The 15,226-nt window shown below is 36.2% G+C and overlaps 1 protein-coding gene across 1 annotated transcript; it reads left to right on the forward strand.

Moving 5' to 3' along the window:
- The first annotated feature begins 560 nt into the window (after positions 1–560).
- LOC588782 (serine--tRNA ligase, cytoplasmic) lies at positions 561–13,015 on the forward strand. Its single transcript, XM_788449.5, has 11 exons — positions 561–820; positions 2,514–2,584; positions 3,130–3,222; positions 4,164–4,322; positions 4,781–4,921; positions 5,888–6,043; positions 6,741–6,962; positions 7,699–7,828; positions 8,623–8,780; positions 9,298–9,427; positions 10,221–13,015. The coding sequence occupies exons 1-11, from the start codon at positions 685–687 to the stop codon at positions 10,403–10,405; spliced, it is 1,581 nt and encodes a 526-aa protein (XP_793542.2). The 5' UTR covers positions 561–684; the 3' UTR covers positions 10,406–13,015.
- Positions 13,016–15,226: the final 2,211 nt, after the last annotated feature.

Raw genomic sequence — 15,226 nt, forward strand, 5'->3', positions numbered from 1 at the left:
ATTTATTTATTTATTTATTTTTTATTATTTTTTTTATTTTATTTATTTATTTATTTATTTATTTATTTATTTATTTTTTTTTTTTAATTTTTTTTTTTTTTTTTTTTGGGGGGGGGGGGGGTGGCTGGCAGGTTAATCCCACCCCCCGTTTAACTGCTAATGCCCTCCTCTATTTCTAATGCATGGTATTAATACATAATCTGTAACCTCGCATTTCTTGCTCGAGATACTGAACAGAAAAGGAAAAAATTATTAATGAACCCAACAATTCTGGTATGGAGCATGATGCAATCCTGTGTTAATATAATTTCTAACAAGTGGTAGTTTTGAAAAAATGCTGCATAGATTATTTGAAAAGGGTTCTTGTCTGTTCTCATCCACTCGCCCTGATATTTTGTTACTAAAACAATAAAATAATTAGTCCTTTTATAGTGCCTACTGCCAACCGAGTGATATTTTATGGGGTATGGTATTGAAATATACTTTTTTTTTATAACTGCTAGGAAATAATATACTATTTTGTCTGTAACTAAGACTAAAAACAAATAGGGAAAACGTGTGTAGTACATTCATGCATGTATTTTGTACACGATCAACCACGTAGACGTTCTTATACCGGTACCGGTGAAGAAACCCTTCCCACCTTTCACTATTTGTTGAAATTTGTCTACATCTGTGATCAAAATGGTATTAGATCTTGAACTTTTCCGCGCAGACAAGGGTGGAAATCCTGAGAAGATCAAGGAAAGCCAGGCGAAACGATTCAAAGATGCGACTCTCGTCGATAAAGTTGTGGAAGCCGACACAGAATGGCGAAAATGTAAGGTCACTGCACTGTTACGTTGTCAATGGTTGTGGTTGTGTAGAGCAAACGTTGGATGTTATTGCCATGGGTAGCTAGCCTGGCGCTGGCTTAAAGTTAAAGTTAGGGCTGGGTGAGTCATGAAATATGATATCAATATCGCCTAGCCTAAATTGGCACCCATAGTATACCACCGCGTGATGGTGATGTAAACAAAACCTTAAAAAATGTTAGTAAAAACTAAAATGCTTTTGTAGATCTAGACTCTAGATCTAATCACCAATTCCTGCACCGCGAATTTTGCAAACTAGCTTTGGAGTTCGCTAAATTGCCAGTATCGGACCCTTCTCTCTCCAACCGAAATCGCATTGCCACTTTGATATTAACGTTACTATTAGCAATCAGGTCTAGCTAGTGTAAAAAGGTGCGAGCGCGTCGGCTCGAGTTCATTAGTGAACTCGTTCTTCAAAGCACTTTGAAATCAGTCAAGTAATTAAAAAATATATATGCGGTTTTCATACTGGAATGATGGTGATTTGCTTACCTTCCACATGTTCTTGAAAATAATAAAGGGGTGTAGCATGATGAGATTACGTGTCTTTCCCGTGGCATGACTCGGGGGGCCGATCGGGTATAATACGACTACACACGACGCGACCGCAGTATTTCAAGTGCGTGCAACAAAAGCGAAACAGAAGCGTAAGGATAGAACTTCGGTCTATTTTGCGAACGCTAGTGCGTGCTGACCGTAAATCAAGTCCCATTTGTTTACGTGCAGTTGCCAAAAGAAGTCGTAGATTGGCACCCATAGCGCAGTCATCTTACCGTGCTCATTCACTTACTCCAGTGATTCACTTACCCCAGTGATTCACTTTCCTCGAAAAAAATCTATTCTGCATGTGTGTGTGCTATGGGGTGTGCACTCAATTAACCAGACGATAGCGAAATCGTACACAACAGTCCAGGGGTGGACTACTTTAAGGTGCGATTTACATAACAAAAATGCTGACCCCTTGGTCTTACAAGAGTATGTGATGTAATGTTGATTGCAGCTGATATGGAAAGACAATTGGTATGTACACCAAAGAAACTGTTATTGCGCTGCCAATTTAATACTTACTTTGTGATCATAGCAATTAGTGTTTAAAGGCGCGTGCACAAGGAGTTCGCTAAATCCAGCGAAATTCCTTGCGTGCACCTTTGTATACCTATACAAACTAATATACTGTAGATATTATCATAAATTAATTTAGAGTTGAATCTAGCACTAGCATTGGGGAGTCTTGTCATGCTTGTGTTTTGTTTTTATAGATTTGCAGATTGTAAAGTTAGGGTTGACTGTTGACTGTCCTTGTCATTTTTTTAAAAATAATTTATTGTTGTTGCATAGCCTGGTGTTTGATGCAATTCAATTTTCATATGAAGCATAAACCATAAGTAAAGTAATGATGCTTATTTACTTATTGTCTTATCAATGATAGGCATACTAAAGTTTAGTCAAGGTTAATTGTATGAGGGTAGGGTAGGGTTTAAATAAATCTCCAATTGCTCATTTAAATGTGTAGTTCAAACATGTATTTGAATGATGTATTTGTATCCTGTGTTAGATGTGGATAGTGGTTTTATTGCTTAATTCTTTTATTTTTCCTTCTTCTTCTCCCCTCCCCCTCTCCTTCTTCTTCTTCCTTTAATTCACTTTTATTCACTCCAGTACGGTATCAAGCAGACAATCTCAACAAGCTGAAAAACCTGTGCAGTAAAATGATTGGAGAAAAAATGAAGGTAAGGGGGAGGAGAAAAAAGAGGTTCTTATCAAAATATCTTTGCTATCATCTTATCTTCAGCAAATACATTTCATTGTAAGTGCAGGTCATAAACTTGAAAAGTTTAAAGGCTCTATCAGAAAGTTGAGCTCATTTTTGTCACCAAAGCCTCTTTGTCACCAAAGCCTCTTTGTCAAGTTCAAATACAAATTACTGTGAAATGGAAGAAATTGTCAATGGTTATGCAACTAGACCACTGGCAAGCAATGATGTTTTCACTGCTGTAACTAACAGCAATGCATTTGATACAATACAGATAATCAATTGAATTAGAAGTAGCACAGGTATGAATAATCCTTAATATTTAAGTATATTTAGAAGTAAAGCCACTACTCACTACATCATTTAGAAGGTTTGTTATAACGTTTTTACAACACCAAATGACCCTTTTTTTCTTACAAATAGATGATAAAGCCAATAACGGTAAGAAGAAAAAGTAAGAAAGATTTGGTAAGATGTCAGCAACATATCATTAATTTTGGTATTTTTATGTACGTTCTGCAGAAAAAGGAGCCAGTTGGAGATGAGAGTGAACCAGTACCCGAGGCAGTTACTGCACAGCTAGGAGACCTCACACGGGAGATACTAGACTCACACGTAAGTATTCAAAGTAATTGTAAGGCCAAGGGTCGATATTCTACGCAGGTCCAAAAGCTACATACCCTGCAAATGGTTCTAGGACAATTACACCTGGACAATCACCCCCAGACAATTAACAGCGGGACTATTACCCCCCCCCCCCCCCTCCAACGACAATTACCTCCCACAAAATTAACGAAAAATCCCGAAAAATTAGAGTCTGCTTTTATTAAAACCAATTTAGTGTCAGGGCAGACTTCCTGTTTAATGAACAGAGGGGGGGGGGGGGGTATTTTTCTGGAGGGTGATTGTCAAGGGGTTAATTGTCCTGATACCCCTGTGAATGCGTGCTGTGTGACAATTACAATGAATGCACCAAGCTTCTGAGGTGATTGAGCAACACAAACATCTTTGATGTTTGCCTTGAAATATGTAGAAATTTTTGATTTATTCCTTGTCATATTATCAGTTTGATATCGAGGACAAAATCACATTAGGTAAAAAATCAAGATTTACATTGATGTAATATATTTATTTTGTCAAACAAATTTTACATTGGTATGGAAAATTTACTTGAAAATATGCACCATTGACATTTGTTGGTCAATGGTTACAGGACAAATCGGGTAACTATTGAATAGTTTGTTTAAAAATTATTTTGATAAGCTAAACAAATTCTTTGAAATATTATATCATTCGAAGAACAATCTTCAGCTGAAATTATAATAAATTAAGAGTTGTGTTGATTTGATTTCATACATTTCATTTTTCCTAGAAATCATCTCCTGTGAAGACTTTCGCAGAATGACCCTTTCATACTTAACCCATTGCCCACAGGCATTGGATGGCTTCTGTATTAAAGGCTATGGGAATGAAATAATTTGGTAGTTAGTGGGTTAAAGTCTTGTATTGCATCAAAGTCTAACCTATGTTTGATAAATATTTCTCTTTGTATTCAGTCACTGTCTGTAGCACAGCTGAAGAAGGTTAGACAGCTCGTTGAAGATGGTATCATAGAGTGTGACAACAAGAGGAAAGAGTGTGGAGATAAGAGGAAAGCCAGTCTGTGGGAGATAGGCAATCTGCTCCATGACTCTGTACGTGTCAGCAATGATGAGGTATGGGCCATTTTTCTTGTTATCCATACAGTAGTGTTGCTTCCTATTCAAAGGTGTGATACCTCAGTTACACCAACACCAGGCAACTACAGACTGAACAAACAGTTATTGCATTACCCCCCCTATGGCCAAGAATCAGTTGGTTTGGGGTCGGTGTGTGGAGTTGGTTCTGTGGTGTGACTGATGGCTAGCAGAATTAAAAAATTCCACCCTATTTTGGAGAGCATTTTCCAATATTATTTCATAAACATGGGTTCAAAATGGGTTACAACTTGTCCCTTTTGCAGACATATTGAGTTCTCTTTCAGAATGAGTTTCTGGGCTAAAGCCAGGGTACTGATAGTACTTTTTAGGTGCTTTTACCATCCCCTTGTGCTTTTATGACAACGGCGTGATTGATTGCCTTGTTGGAAGGATAATAACACTGATTGCTTGGATGATATTGTATCATGTTTCAGGATGAGAATGTGATAGAGAGGATGCATGGTGACTGCACGGTGCGTAAGAAGTACTCCCATGTTGATCTTATCCACATGATTGATGGCATGGAGGCAGAGAGAGGGACTGTCGTCGCTGGCAACAGGGGATACTTCCTCAAGGTAAAAACAATTGTTCCTCCATATTTGCTCCCTGCCTTTTTCCATCAAAGGTATAGAGTTGGGTTGAGGATTACAATTGGATGTTAGGTTAGATTTAGGGTTAGGGTTGGGGTAACATAAAGTGCTCGGTCCAGGGTTGAGGTTAAGAATTTGGCCAGGTTGTTATAGGAAATTAACCAAAGCAATTGTCACAGGATCAAGTGTTGTATTGTACAACCAATGGTGTCTGCTGAGAACCAAAAGGGTATTATACAAATATACCAAGCTGTGGGAAATGATAGTGGAAATTATTTATCTGAGGAGGGACTGGCAAAGTACCTGAACCTTGATTAAGGGATAGGATTTAGAGTTTAATGGTCATTTATTCCCTTGGTTAGGCTCAAGAGTTAGGATTTAGGGTTAGCATTATCTTAAGGAATATCTATAGCATTTGGACATTTCAATGGAAGTAGTAGTGTACACGCATCAGTATGGAACCTTTGCTTCAAAGAGAGACAGATCTATAGACATGAAGAAGAGGAGAATGAGAAAGATAAGAAATATACATGTAAAGAATCTTGATTGGCATGTTGTATATTACACAGGAAATACCTTTATGAAATGTACACAAGCAGGTCAAGCAGACAAGGAAAGATTGACAGGTTGTCAATTACAACTAAGAAATCAACACAGGAGTTATTTCTTTGGCCAAGATTTGTAAACAAGGAGGAATGTAATCAACAATACATCAGGGAGCAGTATGAAGCAAGTCTGTTTCAGTTTTGAAGGCAAATTTGTTTCTAACCCTCTAAAAAGTTGTAAAAAATCCAATGACAGTCAGTCTCATGGCCGCCTTCCTTTTCAGAAGTTTAATATCGGTCTTGTAGGCTGTCTGTCAGTGTAGTAAGCTATGGGCCTTGCAAGCTGTCATTTTCATATGCTGTAGATGTTTCATATTGTTTGACTGTGTTCTTCAATATATTGCAGGGAGCAGCTGTCTTCTTGTCACTAGCCGTTCAACAGCATGCACTTCGTATCCTCACCTCCAGAGGTTACACGCCCCTCTACACACCGTTCTTCATGCGCAAAGAGATTATGCAAGAGGTCGCCCAACTTAGCCAATTTGATGATGAACTCTATAAGGTACAGATACCTCAGCCACACCTATGAGACTGACCTCAGATCACAGGCTGACTATAGTCTGGAATAAAAACAGATTATATTTGGCAAAGAAAACCCCTGAAATTTGTAGGTTTGGAGTCAAGTTTGGTGGTGTGACTTAGTACAAAGATGCATTTACCAAAGCAAGGAATTTGTTCATTATTTTGTTAGAAGTATATGTGTCATAATATATCACACTAAAATGTTGACAGTCTTATCCTGTGTCTATGATTGGATAGGTGTTTTAGGAATTCTTATTCAGTTTGCAAACTTGTCAAGTTAATTTCTATCAGAATATCTCCCCCGGAGTAACACTTAATTGATATCAAGTGGATGGATGATATATATATATATGAAGAAAAAAAAAAAAATCTCTTTTCAGATATTTATCAATTTTATCCGTACATTTAGATTTTTTTCCTCTCTTTTTCACTTTGTATAAGAGACTACCTTTTGGAAATTGTAATTTCTGATTGAGAAGAGCCATTGCAAGTATTTATCATTTGTAGTTATATTTCTGTTGAGTATCGCTCATCTAAAATATTAGCCTGTTACCAAAACACTTAATATTTCTTAATGTATCCAATGCAACTTCATTCATTAGCATATTTCTATGTGATATACTTTATCTTTACACATTAAGTCAGACCACTTCACAATTTTTCTCTTTGAATTGTAGGTGGTAGGAAAAGGAAGTGAGAAGTCGGAAGAGAATACCATTGAAGAGAAATATTTAATAGCCACATCAGAGCAGCCCATTGCAGCATTCCATAGAAACGAGTGGATGTCTCCGTCAGAGCTGCCCAAGAAGTATGCAGGGTTTTCAACTTGCTTCCGGCAGGAGGTTGGGTCACATGGTCGAGACACTAGGGGCATCTTTAGAGTTCATCAGTTTGAAAAGGTCAGTGGGTATTGTTGTGTATGTAGTAGTGTATCCAGGATTATTATTAGTAGGGGGTAGTACGCACATGAATACGTCAAAGTATCGGACAAGCAAAAAGAAAAATTCAAAAGAGATTTTCAAATTTTATAGAGGGCCCATAGAAATGAATTTCAAATTGAGGAACACACAAACATGAGTATCAAATCAGACAAGTAGGGCATGAGCATGTGCAAAGATTTTAATGGAGGCTTGTGGAAGTGATTTTCTGCAAGCTATTGTTAATTCTATACTTTTGCTGGTTCAAACATTCTGAAAATTCAGTTGAAACATCTAGGCAGTTGTTCTTGGTTAATGGAAATTCATGCCAATTTGTAGATTTGACATGTCAGATATGTTTAATTTAGTTGATAAATAGCAAGGTATTTGCAATTCTAAACTGTTTCTCTTATTAGTGTGTTAAACGAAATGAAAGATTAAGAATAATTACAATCCACAGCCAGGATGTAAATTCAAATACACCTGAGATTGCACCTAGATGGTGTATGGGGCAGACATAGAGCACCTGTAGTCTGTTGGAGTTACTTTCAGACATTTACACTTTAATTGTTCAGAAATCATGATTGGAATATTAAAACATGTACATTTATCTACATGATACAAATTGACCTACTCAAGACTATGCTGAACAAGGTTCATTCCTGTGTGCTGTCCACTATCAGAACTGAAGATAAGTTTTTATGATTTCTTGATACAGATTGAGCAGTTCTGCTTTGCCTCGCCTAAAGATAACATGTCTTGGTTGCTGTTTGACGAGATGATGGATAATGCAGAAAAGTTCTGTCAATCTCTTGGCATTCCATACAGGATAGTAGGAATTGTCTCAGGTTAGTATATTATGAATCAATTGATTTATAATATATTATATATATATATATATATATATAATATATTTTTTCCCGTAACATGAGAGTAATTTTAATAGTTTCAGACTATTAATTAAATGTAATGTTAACTGTTATTGTATAGTTGTTTTAAATGGGGGCACGCTACAAGAGTCCTATCTCGCACCCATGACACGGCCGGTTGTAGCAACTACTCCGAAGATCAAGATACATTAATCTTGATCTAAGGAGACAAGAACGAACGAAAAAACGATCTGCTGGTAGGGCAAGTCCAAGCTATGTCCCATAAATTTCCAAGTATTATTTTAGACGGAGTTAACGCCCTTGTGGCTCCCAACAGACGATTTGTTGTAATATCTTATTCATGCTCTAGTAGAGCTATCAGCTGAATTCTGTGATGTGGTTGGTTACATATGGGACAAAATAGCTTGCCAAGTAATGACTTTCTATGTTGATAGAGCTTTCAATATCATCCATTGTCCCTGTATCCTCTGAAAGCTATCAATCCTCTTCAAAATTGTTGGCAGTTGAATGTTTGAAATACCATAATGAAAGATATTTTTTAATTCAGTGTAAAAGTTCCATCTAGTTTAACGTTACTTAATTATTCATATAAGTATTCCAAACCTCAATTATTAAGATTTGCATGTTTAAACGCTCATGTCAAATACAAGTCTCTCAAGATTAGATTTGTACTCTGGTCATCTTGTGTGTATTGGGCTTAATATTCCACGAGTGTGATAATGAAAGCGATTTGACCATTATTTGTTTGACAGGTGCATTGAACAATGCAGCAGCCAAGAAGCTGGATCTGGAGGCATGGTTTGCTGGATCAGGTGCATTCAGGGAGCTGGTATCATGCTCAAACTGTACCGATTACCAGGCCAGGAGGTTGCTTGTACGCTATGGACAGACAAAGAAAATGAACGCCAGTGTAAGTTGGGCATCAATATCGACTTCCTGTTTTAACCCATGGAATATGAGAACTAGATGGTCTTAGGATTGAAGCATAGATGGGAATTTGAAAATTCATTAGTCAGCAGCTTACAGCTTACTCACCTATCTGCTGCCTTTAATTAATAACCTTTGAGCATTTGTTCACATACATACTTGTATGTTCACACAAGCAAACCATGAGATATCCAAACGATCTTGTACCGTCGTCTGTGCACTTTTTTTTTACAAACTGTGAGATATATCCATTTTTCTTAGCAGCTCAGGACCTGCCATGCAAGTGAAGTGCAAAAGTGAAGTGCTGTAGTGACTATCAGTATACGAAATCCACTTATTTATCACATTTTCCTTGATATGTGATTCTCATTTAAACCTTGCTATGGGAACCGGTAGATAATGACCACTTGTCTTTAAATAATGCCTTTTTTTCTTTCTTTTGAGTGGCCTTTACATGCAGGCTCAACTAAAATAATAACTTTTTAAACTTTTGTTTGCAGGCGGAGTATGTGCACATGTTGAATTCTACTATGTGTGCCAGCACACGAGTGGTTTGTGCTATCTTAGAGAACAACCAAACCGAGACTGGTATAGTGATTCCAGAAGCTATCAGAGAATTCATGCCTCCAGGTGAGTCATCAGCGTTCAGAACATTCCCATACCTGTAAATACAGTGACCTTAAATCCATTTCCCCATACTTCTTGGACAACCTTCCTGCATTTTGAAGAAAGAATGCCTCATTTGATCTCTTTAAAAAACATCTAATACATACCTTTACCTTTCATTCTCCTTAATCTTCTTATATCCTTTGGAAAAGGGGCTATATAAATCCAATCATTACTAAAATGGAATTTAGTCCAGTTAAGCATGGAAAGATTTTTGTGAGCTTATTCATCCTTATTATGCCAGTTTGGAAGAAAGTCACTACCGGGTATACAAGTATAAGTATATTCAAATAAGACAAGAAATAGCTGAAGTGTTTGGACTGAACAGTCATGCCACATGTTTGTTTTTCCAATATAGCCATTTCTGTGCACATTGTATGCTTTTTCATCAAGATTTAGTCCATTTCTTATCAGTTTGATGGTTCCAAAACCTCACAGTATGAACCAATTTCTGTAATCATAATCTATAATCAACCTTTCAAAATTGCTTCCAGACAGTGTTTTTTTTTTTCATTGCATGACCAGATAACTAAATTTCATCTTTAGATAATGCTAGGCTGGGCACTAATGGGTCTCATATTCACATTGATTCCCAAGATTGTGAAAACGTAAATTTTTGTCCCTTGAAAAATGTGTTTTTTGTGTGGAGAAATCTTTCAAAGTACTACATTATTGAGACAAATGCAGGAAAAAACATTACTATGGGGTATGTTTTACCATCATATGACAAAAATTTCCCTTAAACTTTTTTCTTCAGAGTACAAAGAATTCATCAAGTTCACCAAACCATCACCAATTGATGAGCAACAAACCAAGAAAGAGAAGAAACAGAAAGAGGGAGGAAAGAAGAAGGGTAAAGCACAGGAGAGTGGAGATGCAGCAGCAGCCAATGCTGGAGAGGGTATTGCAAAAGGAATAGAAAACATGGCTGTCGACCAATGATGTCTGCTGCACATGGATTCATAGTAGATATTTAATTGTAACCTCCCATCTTTCTTTTTGCAAAGCTTCAAAGATTTTAGGCCCAGGAACCCTTTTATGTTAAAAAACATACTCCTTGCAAATGCATAGTGAAACTCTTCACTGTTAGCCTAAATTGTCCATATGAAAAATATTGTCTGATTTAGGTAATTTTTTAAAATTGTATTATTGTATTATTTCCTATTTGTATGAAGATGCAATGATGAGGTGAAGAATGTGTATTGTAGATTTGCTTTCTGTTTTCTCTATCCTTCTCTCTCCCTCTCTCTTTCTCTCTCATCCTTTACTTTATGTTTAATTTTCACCGCTAACCTCTTTCTTTTAGATTTTTGTTTTACTTTTAGTCTTTATCAAAGAAATCATTGCAGTGTGTCATGAAACTGTCATAAATAAGTACAACTTGCCTGACAATCTATTGAAACGTGTTTATCAAATTCAATACGCATTTTAATGGAGTGATGTTGACTTGTAATTATGACGGCTCCTTGAAGCATAATTTCCAACCATCACCTTCCTAATCTTGACTACAATAATTACTTTCTGCTCAGGGTACTCCTTTCTTATGGTGGAGACTATTTACATCAAATAATTATTGATGGTTATCACTCCTATCCTGTAGCTTAACCTGGATCAAGTGTCTTCAAAAATATTTACTGGTATACGGCTCTTTGTTTTTCTGCATTCCAGTGTACATTAAAAGGAGATTTGATCTATATCTCTCCATGATTTCCCTCTGATATCAATTTATTTCTTCTTCCAATTTATAGTTTGTAGTTCCTTGGGGACGACTTTAAGTAACTGTATGCAGAATATATGTAACAAATTCAAATCAAACATTGAATGCATAACATTTTTCTTACTGTCTTGTTAATGATATTGCTTTTGCAGTAGATGAATTCAAGTTCAGTATTTTTTTTGTGAAAAGATTATTTCATTTGAGCAAAATTAAATTGCATTTCTTATGATTTGCTCAAAATACACCTGATATGCGTGATGTGATACATGACTGTACATCATGATATTGTGGAAGCATGGATGATATTGTATTTATTGCTTTTGGCTTGTAGCTTGTAGTTGTCAGTTTGGGGGAAATATTTGACATATGTGTTGTGAAGTCAACCAAAGGCAATGAGAAAGTTACACGGGAAAGATTTCATCAACTCACATTGACAAGTAGTGTCCTCCTTCTGATCTTTTTTGTTTTCCTTCTGAAACCGTTCTTAGAGTAAGTGGTTTTATCACTTTGGCTTCTTTATACTGGGACTGTGCAAAACAAATTGTACAAAAGAGTACAGAGTTTGTGAGTGCTCTTTTATTATTGTACTTATGTTTATGTGAAAGAGGAATTAGATTACTTACTATGTTCAATTTTTATTTTACTCTAAACAGTTATTAATACTATAGAGGAATACTTTTAAGTATGTTAGCAAAATTTATCCTTCATAATTCATGGGTATTTTGTAAGGGCTTCTGCATATAATTCAGTCAGCTCCAATGTTTGCGGTTCAAAGGAAATGATACTTTGTGTATATCATTTTTTGATTAGTGGCTGGGTTTAAACAATAACATTAAATGAAAGAATAACAGCAATATCTCCTGATAGGCTGAATAGAGCTCAAACCTTGCTCTTGATCCCCTAATAAGAAGGAAAGTTGCTCTTTTCACGCGCCTTTTGTTGATATTTTTAAGTATTCATCACTACTTAGAAATATGTTCTTTGAAACAAGTTATTTCATCAATAGTTGCCTCTTTGTACCCAGATTTAGTTATGGTCATTTTGTTAGGAGGTATTTTTTGTGTTATACGTCGATGGAATCATGCCTTGTTACAGGGCAATGATCTTCAACCTTTGTTGTGATGATTGAAACAGAATGAAGGACAGTCCACTACATTTACCTGCATGATGCAAAGTCTATCACATTTTGAACGACTTGCTCTTACCATTGATTAACTGTTCAAAGAAATCTTGCTTAATTCTTTATTCACCATGTATGGAAACCCTTGACTGCTACATTGTGTGAAGTATATCATTCATGTACCGCTGTACGTCTGATGGAGTTAAGAGTTATGAGAAAATGTGCTTGAAGTTGTATTTATGCAATGCCTCTTGACAACCACCTTCTAAAAATAAGAAAAATTTCGGCACAAATAGAAGCATGGATAGACAGTTTGTCATATGTATGGTGGGCTGTTACATCCATTACCTTGAAAATATGGCCATGACTGTTATTATTTGATTTTTCACCTGGCAGCATAAATCAGTACAATGTCAATGAGAAAGATATATATGATGTGAACAATACAAAGTTATAGTTAAAATGACCCTTTTCATTTCAATTTTACTACGTGTTCAGCGGAGTGTTAAGTAATCATGGAGGAACAATGTAAGCAGACCATTGCAACAAATTATGCTATAAATATTAAAACCTATCATAGTTCTTTTTTCTTTTTTAGTTTAGGCCTGATTATGTAGAATTAAGTTACACATTTCTCTGTCTTTATGTATGCCTAGGTCTCATTATTTGAGATGTATGTATTATATTTAATTAAACATCCTTCCATAAATGCAAAGTGCTCCTAGCTTTCTGTGTTCACCAGTCTACACATGTGGTATGTTTTTATTTCCAAACCAATGTGTGTTTCTTCTTTAGTGATCATATGGGATACATGGATTTTGGGGGATGATTGGCAGGAGAAATGACATGAGAATCGAAAGTATAATGACAAGAGAGAGAGAGAGAGAGAGAGAGAAGGAAAGGGCGGGGGGGGGGGGAATTATCTATGTTTAAAATTATGTGTGTATGACATGGTCAAGAAAGTGCCCTGTTGGCGTCCGATGGCACTTGAGAATATAAATTTATGAAGAAATTCACATTCGTCCAAATTAATTGCATTCCCGATCTAACGAACAATCTTGGAATTTGAAGAGAAAAACAAATGTGTACCTCACTATCCATTTACAAAATAGTTTATGAATGATCAGTTACAGTAACTGATCATTCATAAACTATTTTGTAAATGGATAGTGAGGTACACATTTGTTTTTCTCTTCAAATTCCAAGATTGTTCGTTAGATCGGGAATGCAATTAATTTGGACGAATGTGAATTTCTTCATAAATTGTCATTGTCGAAACTATATAAAATATACTAATATTTTATATAGTTTCGACAATGACAATTATTATGTTTTTTTATACGAATGAAGGATGGAAAGATCGATTGAGTTTGTGATAACATTCAATTTTGAAAGCTTCCCATGCAGAACAGTTCAATTTCATTTCATATGTTTCCCTGTCCTTAATAATTCAATCAATGATGGATGATGACAATTCATTATACCCTGAGGCCACCTCCCCAATTTTTGTTTTTGTTTGATATAAAAAAATAATAGTTGGTTCTTGTATTATAGCGCTCATGTCTGTCAGACTTGACACTCCTGGCGCTCCCGATTATTACCCTGGCTTTAGCACGGCTGCCATTTAGGGAGACAAAGGTTCCATTTTGAGCAAAGTAAATGAGTATGTGATTAATATGTCATCTACATGGTATGAGTTGTAGGTGTGTACATGAATGTATCTGGACAGTTAATTTAAACCGGTAATTTGTAGAAATTTACATGAAAAATTTATTTCATAAATCTTTAACGACCTATTTCAGAAAATATTAAAAAGGAGATATATTGATGATGGTTAGTGCTATTTGAAGCATACTTTCCTTGAATACGAAGACCGAAAATGACAGTATTATTTTCGTTAAGCGTCCGGACACACAACCCATTGTTATGAGCGATAATAATAAAAACGTTACTTATAAAGCGCTTAAAATGTATACACCTGTATTTCCTTTTGACGAGTTTTTAATATCTTCCATTTCAAAATACCTTGGACAAACAAATTTGAATCGAGGGACTATAGATTAATTGTTATTATAAGCACACCCACTCGGTTCTGATATGTCTGCAATAAATCCAAATATGATGCAGTTAATCAAAGTTCTCACAATTGCGTACGTGATCGTCGGTCGGAATGGAGTGAGAGTAAACAAATTATCACACCTCCCTTTTCAACTTCTTTCTTAAGCTCCCATCTCATGATACGTTATATTCTGTGAACTCGTTACTTTTTCATTTTTCCTTCTAAATAATGCTTAGGTATGAACTTGATAAAGTAAAAAACTTGTGCAAACTATGTCTGGTAAGAAGAGTAGATTTCAACCAGGGGCGTACGCAGGGGGGGGGGGGGGGGGGGTTTGGGGGTTCAAACCCCCCCTTTGGTATCTTTATGTATGTAAACCCCCCTAAAAAAACCTAAAACCCCCCCCCCCCTTTTTTTTTTTTTTTTTTTATAAAAAAAAAAAAAATTAAAAAAAAATTATACCCACGGCTAACCTAAATAAGGTGACCTTACCCCCCCCCCCCCCCAACGACAAAAAATGTCAAATTATGAAATTTCGAGACCAAAAAAAAAAAAAATGTGTCCGCTTATAATATTTTAAAACCCCCCCCCTTGAAAAAATCCTGCGTACGCCCCTGATTTCAACCAATAATTTCAAGAAGTTTACACGCATACATGTATGTCATAAATCTTTAATAACATAAACTTGACTTGACTTACTTGACTTATAAGTTATGCCGTCCACGCAGGCCAGGGGCCTCGTGATGGCTTCTGTATGATGATGGTATGCCAAGTCTTTCTGTCTGCAGCCAATCTTGATGCATCTGTCAGCCTTGGTATGGATCTTGCTTTGCAGTCCTCTGAGATGCGGTCAAGCCATCTTTTGGG

Source organism: Strongylocentrotus purpuratus, unplaced genomic scaffold (genome assembly GCF_000002235.5).
Source record: "Strongylocentrotus purpuratus isolate Spur 01 unplaced genomic scaffold, Spur_5.0 spur5_scaffold_6, whole genome shotgun sequence".
Taxonomy (NCBI): domain Eukaryota; kingdom Metazoa; phylum Echinodermata; class Echinoidea; order Camarodonta; family Strongylocentrotidae; genus Strongylocentrotus; species Strongylocentrotus purpuratus.

What these genes read in the sequence shown, in the direction of transcription:
- LOC588782 (XM_788449.5), top strand. Translation starts at nt 685, where the DNA reads ATGGTATTAGATCTTGAACTTTTCCGCGCAGACAAGGGTGGAAATCCT. An exon ending in CGACACAGAATGGCGAAAAT is followed by an intron (nt 821 to 2,513) that starts GTAAGGTCACTG and finishes TATTCACTCCAG; the next exon opens with TACGGTATCAAGCAGACAAT. An exon ending in CAAAGAAAATGAACGCCAGT is followed by an intron (nt 8,781 to 9,297) that starts GTAAGTTGGGCA and finishes TTTTGTTTGCAG; the next exon opens with GCGGAGTATGTGCACATGTT.